General features: G+C 50.4%; 1 protein-coding gene across 5 annotated transcripts in view; it reads left to right on the top strand.

Moving 5' to 3' along the window:
• The first annotated feature begins 345 nt into the window (after positions 1 to 345).
• The window catches only part of LOC144689934 (mitogen-activated protein kinase kinase kinase 21-like), an 89,773-nt gene continuing 80,227 nt past the window's right edge, over positions 346 to 9,891 (top strand). For all 5 annotated transcript variants that reach the window (XM_078557452.1, XM_078557454.1, XM_078557453.1 and 2 more), the window contains exon 1: positions 346 to 1,274. In XM_078557452.1, coding sequence (XP_078413578.1) covers positions 482 to 1,274 — 793 coding nt within the window. In that variant the 5' untranslated portion in view covers positions 346 to 481. The remainder of the gene's footprint in view (positions 1,275 to 9,891) is intronic.

The raw sequence follows: 9,891 nt of genomic DNA, 5'->3' as shown, positions 1-9,891 counted from the left end.
CCCAGCCCCACCCTCTCAGACACCCCAGCCCCTCCCCCTCAAACCCCGCTCCCAGCGCACACCATACTTTCCTAGCCCCGCCCCCCCACAACCCTCCAGCCCCTCCCCCGCACTTGAAGCCCCACCCACATTCCCAGGCTCGCCCGAACCCTCCTCTCGCCGCCGCCGCCGCCCCGCCCACTCTCAGCCCCCATGGTGATGGTGGTGGCGGCGGCGGACCAATAGGAAGGCGCGGGGGTGGGAGCGGGAGGCAGTGGTGACCGGGAGTGACCCCGCGGGAGCCTGAGGGACACCGAGCGCGAGCGCGAGAGCGAGAGGGCGAGGGAGAAGCTCAATCACCCCGGGGGGGGGAGAGAGCCGTGTCCATGGAGCCGGAGCGGCTGCCGGATCGGGCGGCAGCGGGGCCGGCGGCGGAGGGGGGCGAGGAGGAGGAGGAAGCCGCCGCCGCTGCTGCTGCTGCTGAGCTGCTGAGACTCGGCCCATGAGCGCGACTGGAGGCGGCGGCGGTGGTGGCGGCGGCGGCGGGGCGGTTGCTATGGATCCCCTGGAGGCCTTGTTCAGCCCCGATGTGGGAGTTGGCGGGGGCCGGCGCCTGGGCCCCGGGGCCGGCTCCTGCGCCTTCTGGACGGCGGTGTTCGACTACGAGGCGAGCGCCGAGGACGAGCTGAGCCTGCGGCAGGGCGACGTGCTGGAGGTGCTGTCGACGGACGCCAAGGTGTCGGGCGACGAGGGCTGGTGGACGGGCAAGATCGGCGAGCGGGTCGGCATCTTCCCGGCCAACTACGTGACCCGCCAGCCGGCCCGGGCCCGGCCCAAGGCGGCCGAGCTGACGGGACAGGCCGGGCAGGGGGCCCAGGCCGCCACCGAGATCGAGTTCAGCCAGCTGACCCTGCAGGAGATCATCGGGGTGGGCGGCTTCGGCAAGGTCTACCGGGGCACCTGGAAGGGGCAGCCGGTGGCCGTCAAGGCGGCCCGCCGGGACCCCGACGAGGAGGTGGGCGCCACGGCCGAGAGCGCCCGCCGGGAGGCCCGCCTCTTCGCCATGCTCCGGCACCGCAACATCATCGCCCTCCGCGGCGTCTGCCTGCAGGAGCCCAACCTCTGCCTGGTCATGGAGTACGCCCAGGGCGGGCCCCTCAACCGGGCCCTGGCCGGACGCCGCATCCCGCCCCGCACCCTCGTCAACTGGGCCGTGCAGATCGCCCGCGGGATGTGCTACCTTCACGCCGAGGCCATCGTGCCGATCATCCACCGGGACCTGAAATCCAGCAACAGTGAGTAGCCGAAATGGGATTGGGGGAAGGGGGGGGTGGGATCCCACAGGCAGACACACGCTTGTGTAAACTGTGGGGAAGAGGGTGTGGGGGGTCCTGGGTTGTGTACACAGTGTGGTGTGGGGGGGTGGTGGTGATGTGTTGTGTACACAGTGTGGTTGAGGGGGGATGGTGATGATGTGTTGTGTGCACAGTGTGGTGTGGGGGGGTGGTGGTGGTGATGTGTTGTGTATACAGTATGGTGTGGGGGGGTGGTGGTGGTGTGTTGTGTACACTGTATGGTTGGGGGGGTGGTGGTGATGTGTTGTGTACACAGTGTGGTTGGGGGAGTGGTGGTGATGTGTTGTGTTGTGTACACTGTGGTGTGGCGGGGTGGTGATGAGTTGTGTACACAGTGTGGTTGGGGGAGGGGGTGGTGATGTGTTGTGTACACAGTGTGGTTGGGGGGGTGGTGGTGATGTGTTGTGTACACAGTGTGGTTGGGGGAGTGGTGGTGATGTGTTGTGTTGTGTACACACACGTGTGGCGGGGTGGTGATGAGTTGTGTACACAGTGTGGTTGGGGGAGGGGGTGGTGATGTGTTGTGTACACAGTGTGGTTGGGGGGGGTGGTGGTGGTGTGTTGTGTACACAGTGTGGTGTGGGGGGGGTGGTGGTGGTGTGTTGTGTACACAGTGTGGTGTGGGGGGGGTGGTGGTGGTGTGTTGTGTACACAGTGTGGTGTGGGGGATGGTGATGTGTTGTGTACACAGTGTGGTGTGGGGGGGTGGTGGTGGTGATGTGTTGTGTACACAGTGTGGTGGGTGGTGGTGTGTTGTGTACACAGTGTGGTGTGGGGGAGGTGGTGGTGGTGTGTTGTGTACACAGTGTGGTGTGGGGGGGTGGTGATGTGTTGTGTACACAGTGTGGTGTGGGGGGGTGGTGATGGTGATGTGTTGTGTACACAGTGTGGTGTGGGGGGGGTGGTGGTGGTGTGTTGTGTACACAGTGTGGTGTGGGGGGGTGGTGATGTGTTGTGTACACAGTGTGGTGTGGGGGGGTGGTGATGGTGATGTGTTGTGTACACAGTGTGGTGTGGGGGGGGTGGTGGTGGTGTGTTGTGTACACAGTGTGGTGTGGGGGGGGTGGTGGTGGTGATGTGTTGTGTACACAGTGTGGTGTGGGGGGGGGTTGGTGGTGGTGATGTGTTGTGTACACAGTGTGGTGTGGGGAAGAGTGTGTTGGGGGTCCTGGGTTGTGTACACAGTGTGGTGTGGGGAAGAGGGTGTTGGGGGTCCTGGGTTGTGTACACAGTGTGGTGTGGGGAAGAGGGTGTTGGGGGTCCTGGGTTGTGTACACAGTGTGGTTGGGGGAGGGGTGGTGATGTGTTGTGTACACAGTGTGGTTGGAGGGGGTGGTGGTGATGTGTTGTGTACACAGTGTGGTTGGAGGGGGTGGTGGTGATGTGTTGTGTACACAGTGTGGATGGGGGGGGATGGTGGTGGTGATGTGTTGTGTACACAGTGTGGTTGGAGGGGGTGGTGGTGATGTGTTGTGTACACAGTGTGGATGGGGGGGGTGGTGGTGGTGATGTGTTGTGTACACAGTGTGGTTGGGGGGGTGGTGGTGATATGTTGTGTACACAGTGTAGTGTGGGGTGGTGCTGATGAGTTGTGTATGCAGTGTGGTTGGGGGGGTGGTGGTGATGTGTTGTGTATGCAATGTGGTTGGGGCGGTGGTGATGAGTTGTTTACACAGTGTGGTTGGGGGGGTGGTGATGATGTGTTGTGTACACAGTGTGGTTGTGGGGGCTGGTGATGTGTTGTGCACGCAGTGTGGTTGGGGGGCGCTGGTGGTGTGTTGTGTAGGCAGTGTGGTTGGGGGGGGGTGGTGATGAGTTGTTTATACAGTGTGGTTGGGGGGGTGGTGGTGATGTGCCGTGTATGCAGTGTGGTTGGGGGGGCTGCTGGTGATGTGTTGTGTACGCAGTATAGTGCGCGAGCCGTGGGTGGTCCTGGGTTGTGTACGCAGTGTAGTGCGGGGGCTGTGGGTGGTCCTGGGTTGTGTACGCAGTGTGGTGCGCGGGCCGTGGGTGGTCCTGGGTTGTGTATGCAGTGTATTGCGGGGGCCGTGGGTGGTCCTGGGTTGTGTACGCGGTGTAGGGAGTGAAGGGGGGGGTCCTTGGCCATGTACGCAGCAAGAGGGGTCCTTTGGCTGTGCCTGCGGCACATTGAACATAAGAACTAGGAGCAGGAGTAGGCAGTTCAGCCCCTCGAGCCTGCCCCGCCATTCAATACAATCATGGCTGATCTCATTTCAGCCTCAACTCCAATTTCCTGCCCTCTCCCCATAACCTTTCAACCCGTTACTAGTTAAAAATCTGTCTATCTCCTCCTTAAATTTACTCAGCGTCGCGGCATCCACTGCACTCTGAGGCAGTGAATTCCACAGATTTACGACCCTTTGAGAAAAGTGACTTCTCCTTATCTCTGATTTAAATCTACCACCCCTTAACCTAAAACTATGGCCTCTCGTTCTAGAATGCCCCACAAGGGGAAACATCCGTTCCACGTCTACTTTGTCTATCGCCTTTAGCATCTTATATACCTCAATTAGATCTCCTCTCATCCTTCTAAACTCTAGCGAGTATAGGCCTAAACTGCTCAATCTCTCCTCATAAGACAAGCCCCGCATCTCTGGAATAAATCTAGTGAACCTTCTCTGAACTACCTCCAATGCAACTACATCCTTCCCCAAGTAAAGGGACCAAAACTGTGCACAGTACTTCAGGCGCGGTCTCACCAATGCCTTGTACAGTTGCAACAACACTTCTCTATTTTTATACTCTTTCCTTTAGCAATAAATGCCAAAATTCCATTTGCTTTCCTTATTACCTGCTGTACCTGCATACTAGCTTTCAGCGATTCATGCGCGGGGACACCCAGATCCCTCTGCACTGAAGCATTCTGAAGTTTCTCTCCATTTAAATAATAAGTTGCCTTTTTATTCTTCCGACCAAAATGGATAACCTCGCACTTATACACGTTAAACTCCACCTGCCAGATTTTGGCCCATTCACCTAACCTGTCCATATCCATTTGTAAATTTCTTTTTTCTGCGTTGCAACTTACTTTCCCACCTATTTTGGTGTCATCTGCAAATTTAGCTATAGTACCTTCTATCCCTGAATCCAAGTCATTAATATAGATTGTAAATAGTTGGGGCCCAAGGACCGAACCCTGTGGCACCCCACTAGTTACAGCTTGCCATCCAGAAAAAGATCAAAGTGTTTGGAGCGCCAAAAGACCAAAGCGCATTGGAGTGCGCTCATACTTGTGCTGTGTGGTGGAGTCACATTGCTGTGCATATAGAGATTCATCTAGGTATTTTGGGTATATGTCAGACCGTAGGCAGAGATTGAGAACTATAAAAGATCTTAGGGGGCTGTCAGAGCTATATTGATGGGGAGATGGAGATGTGTATGATGAGTTCGAGCTATACACATTCTTGTGTGGGTCAGTTTACATTGTTAATAAGAGTTGCATAACAGCAGTAAATGGATTGGAGCTTGAAGCCGTGTTATAAATGAGTTGCTCAATGAAAACAGTATTGTATGCAAGGCGATATATTTTAAACAGCTGTGACACCACTTTGTGTTATAAATGGATGGGGGTTATATATATTATGATATGGCTGTAAATGGTTTGGTGTTATGTAATGTTTATTTGGGCTAGAGCTATTTTCATCTGTAGTTAAGGTAGAATGCAATAATGTTATCATTCATTATATGCTGGTGTTTATGCTCCACATGAGCCTCCTTCCACCCCTGTTCACCTAACTCTATCAAAATGCCTTTCTATTCTTTTCTCCCTCATTGATAAGTATATGTTTCCCTTAATTCACCAATGTTAATCGCCTCATCTTTCTCTGGCAGAGTTCTATGTTCTCATCACTTCTCTGAGCAAAGAAGTTTCTCCTGGATTCCTTTTGGAAGTATTAGTTTTAAAGCTTATACTTATGCCTCTAGTTCTGGACTCCTCCACAAGTGGAAACATCTTCTATATGTCTACCCAAATGATGCCCTTTCTGAATTTTGAACAACCTTTTTTTTCATTAGTGTTTCATTTTCTTACTGTAGTAAAAATGGCCAAAATTTGCATAGTTATAAATGGACCAGGTTTGCATAAAATGTTTGGATTGGGTCAGATTTATTTATTTATTCTTCTATGGGACAGGGGTGTTTTTATTGCCCATCTTCACTTGCCCTTGCACACCACCCTCTTGAATTGCTGCAGTCTATGTGGTGTAGGTACACCAATAGTGATGTAGGGAGGGAGTTTCAGGATTTTGACCCAGTGACGGTGAAGGAACGACGATATAGCTCCAAGTCAGAATGGTGTGTGCCTTGGAATGGAACTTGCAGGTGGTGGTGTTCCCATGCATCTGCTGCCCTTATCCTTCTAGGTGGTAGAGGCTGCAGGTTTGAAAGGTGCTGTCAACGGAGCCTTGCTGAGTTGCTTCAGTGCATCCTATAGATGGTGCACGCTGCTGCCACTGTGTGCCGGTGATGGAGGGAGTGGATGTTGAAGGTGTTGAATGGGGTGCCAATCAAGCGGGCTGTTTTGTCCTGGGTGGTGTTGGTGGAGCTACACTCACCCAGGCAAGTGGAGAGTATTTCATCTCCTGACTGATGTAGATGGTGGGCAGGATTTGGGGAATCAGGAGGAGAGTTACTCGCTGCAGAATTCCCAGCTTCTGACCTGCCCTTGCAGCCACAATATTGATATGGCTAGTCCAGTTCAGTTTCTGGCCAATAGTAACCCCCAGGATGTTGATAGTGGGGGATTCAGCAATGGTAGTCCCATTGAATGTCTCAGAATCACAGAATTGTTCCTGTGCAGAAGGAGGCCATTTAGCCCATTGTGTCTGTATCAGCTCTCCGAATGAGCAATTCACCTAGTGCCATTCTCCTGCCTTCTCTCCATAACCCTGCACATTCTTTCTTCTCAGATAACAGTCTAATTCCCTTTTTGAATGCCTCGATTGAACCTGCCTCCACCATATTCTCAGGCTGTTCATTCCAGAACTTAACTTTTTTTTCCAGAGTGAATGGTTTTTTCTCACGTCGCTTTTACTTCTTTGGCCAGTTAAGAACATAAGAACTAGGAGCAGGAGTAGGCAATTCAGCTCCTCGAGCCTGCCCCACCATTCAATACAATCATGGCTGATCTCATTTCGGTCTCAACTCTAATTTCCTGCCCTCTCCCCATAACCCTTCAACCCATTACTAGTTAAAAATCTGCCTATCTCCTCCTTAAATTTATTCAGCATCCCGACATCCACTGCACTCTGCGGTAGTGAATTCCACAGATTTATGACCCTTTGAGAAAAGCAATTCCTCCTCATCTCTGATTTAAATCTACCACCCCTGAGCCAAAAACTATGGCCTCTCGTTCTAGAATGCCCCAGAAGGGGAAACATCCGCTCCACGTCTACTTTGTCTATCCCCTTTAGCATCTCAATTAGATCCCCTCTCATCCTTCTAAATTCTTGCGAGCATAGGCCTAAACTGCTCAATCTCTCCTCTTAAGACAAGCCCCGCATATCTGGAATCAATCTAGTGAACCTCCCCTGAACCACCTCCAATGCAACTACATCCTTCCTCAAGTAAGGGGACCAAAACTGTGCACAGTACTTCAGGCGCGGTCTCACCAATGCCTTGTACAGTTGCAACAACACTTCCCTATTTTTATACTCTATTCCTTTAGCAATAAATGCCAAAATTCCATTTGTCTTCCTTATTACTTGCTGTACCTGCATACTAGCTTTCAGCGATTCAACGAGGACACCCAGATCCCTCTGCACTGAAGCATTCTGAAGTTTCTCTCTATTTAAATAATAAGTCGCCTTTTTATTCTTCCGACCGAAATGGATAACCTCACACTTATTGACGTTAAACTCCATCTGCCACACTTTGGCCCATTCACCTAACCTGTCCATATCCATTTGTAAATTTCTTATTTCTTCATTGCAACTTACTTTCCCACCTATTTTGGTGTCATCTGCAAATTTAGCTATAGTACCTTCTATCCCTGAATCCAAGTCATTAATATAAATTGTAAATAGTTGGGGCCCGAGGACCCTGTGGCACCCCACTAGTTACAGCTTGCCATCCAGAAAAAGACCAAAGCGCCTTGGAGTGCGCTCATACTTGTGCTGTGTGGTGGAGTCACATTGCTGTGCATATAGAGATTCAGCTAGGTATTTTGGGTGTATGTCAGAGCATAGGCAGAGATTGAGAACTATAAAAGAGTTAGGGGGCTAATATATTACCCCTAACTCCATGTAATCTTGTCTTGTGTATTAATCTTTTGTGCGGCACCTTATCAAAGGCCTTCTGGAAGTCCAGATTTACTACATCTACAGGATCCCCATTATCCACTTTGTTTGTCACATCTTTACTTTAAATCTGTGTCCCCTCGTTCGTGATCCTTTCCCGAGTGGCGATAGTTTCTCCCTATCTACTCTCTCCAGCCCCCTCATGATTTTGAACATGTCTATCAAATCTCCTCTCAACCCTCTCTTAAAGGAGAACAGTCCCAACTTCTCCAATCTATCTACGTTTCTCAAGTTCTTTATCCCTGGAACCATTCTCATGAATCTTCACTCTCTCCAATGCCTTCACATCCTTCCTAAATTGCAACACTCAGAACTGGACACACTACTCCAGCTATTTATCACCCGACATGTCCCTCCTTGCGATGGTGAATTGGATAGTGAATATTCATTGTTATCTGATTGGATGATCTTGACTGCTAATCAAACAGTCATTTTCTTCCCATCACCATAAATGTTCATGACTAAAACAAAATTTAAGCAATTTTTCAAATGCCCCTATGATATTTCTCCCGGGCTTTGGCCACTGTAGTGTCTGGGAGATTAATCTTTAATCCTGGAGGTTGATGACCTCTCCCACACCTGAGAACAAATAACAATTTAAAAAAAAACAGTCCACCATGAACAGAATCACAGAATTTTAACGGCACAGAAGGGGGCCATTTGGCCCATCGTGTCTGCACCGGCTCTCCAAATGACCATTATGACCTAGTGCCATTGCCTGCCTTTTCCCCTTACCCCTGCATATTGTTTCTATTCAAATAATTATCTAATGCCCTTTTGAGTGCCTCGATTGAACCTGCCTCCACCACACTTCCAGGCAGTGCATTCCAGACCCGAACTACTCGTGTGAAAACATTTTTTTCCCATCTCACATTTGCTTCTTTTGCAAGCCACTTTAAATCTGTGCCCTCTCGTTCTTGATCCTTTTATGAGCGGGTACAGCTTTTCCCTATGTGCTCTGCCCAACCTCCTCATGATTTTGAACATCTCTATCAAATCTCCTCTTGGCCTCCTTCTCTCCAAGGAGAACAGTCCCAACCTCTCCAATCTATCTTCATAACTGAAGTTCCTCATCTCTGGAACCATTTTGTAAACTTCTTCTGCACTCTCTCCAATGTGTTCGTATCCTTCTTATAACATGGCGCCCAGAACTGTACACAAAACTCCAGCTGAGATCTAACAAGCATCTTATAAAATTCAGCGTAACCTCCCTGCTCTTGTACTCTATATCCCTATTAATAAAGCCCAGGATACTATATGCTTTATTAACTGCTCTCTCCACCTGTCCTGCCACCTTCAAAGACCTATGCACATATACACCAAGGTCTTTCTGCTCCTGCACCCCCTTCAAAATTTCACCCCTTATTTTATATTGTCTGTCCATGTTCTTCCTACCAAAATGCATCACCTCACTTCTTCGCATTGAACTTCATCTGCCACCTATCTGCCCACTTGACCAACTTGTCTATGTTCCCTCGAAGTTTCACACCATCCTCCTCGCAGTTCACAACACTCCCAAGCTTCATATCATCCGCAAACTTTGAAATTGTCCCATGCATATCAAGATCTAGATCATTAATATATATCAGGAAAAGCAAGGGTCCCAATACCGACCCCTGGGGAATTCCACTACAAACCTTCCTCCAGCCCGAAAAATATCCATTGACCCATTATTCCCTGCTTCCTATTTTTCAGCCAATTTTGTATCCATGTTGCTACTGTCCCTTTTATTCCATGAGCAATAACTTTTCTCACACGCTCATAAATTGAAGGAGAACAAGAGAGAGAGGCTTCGCCAAAAATACTTGTGTGTCTTTGGACCCCTTTTAAATAACGGTTACACTTTGTTAAGGGCAAGGGTTGATGTTTGGATTCTCTCTTGTTGGAGATGGTCATTGCCTGGCACTTGCATGGTGCAAATGTTACTTGCCACTTATCAGCCCAAGCCTGAATGTTGTCCAGGTCTTGCAGCACATGGGCACGGACTGCCTCAATATCTGAAGAGTCATGAATAGTGCTGAACATGCCCACTTCTGACCTTATGAGGGAAGGCCATTGATGAAGTAGCTGAAGATGGTTGGACCTGGGACACTACCCTGAGGAACTCCTGCAGTGACGTCCTGAGACTGAGATGCTTAACCTCCAACAACCACAACCACCTTCATTTACTGCTGATAAGATTCCAACCAGTGGAGAGTTTCCCCCCTGATTTCCATTGACTCCAGTTTTGTTTGGGCTTC

This window comes from Cetorhinus maximus, chromosome 14 (genome assembly GCF_964194155.1).
Source record: "Cetorhinus maximus chromosome 14, sCetMax3.hap1.1, whole genome shotgun sequence".
NCBI classification, from domain to species: domain Eukaryota; kingdom Metazoa; phylum Chordata; class Chondrichthyes; order Lamniformes; family Cetorhinidae; genus Cetorhinus; species Cetorhinus maximus.
This window is presented reverse-complemented; position numbering and strand designations above follow the sequence as displayed.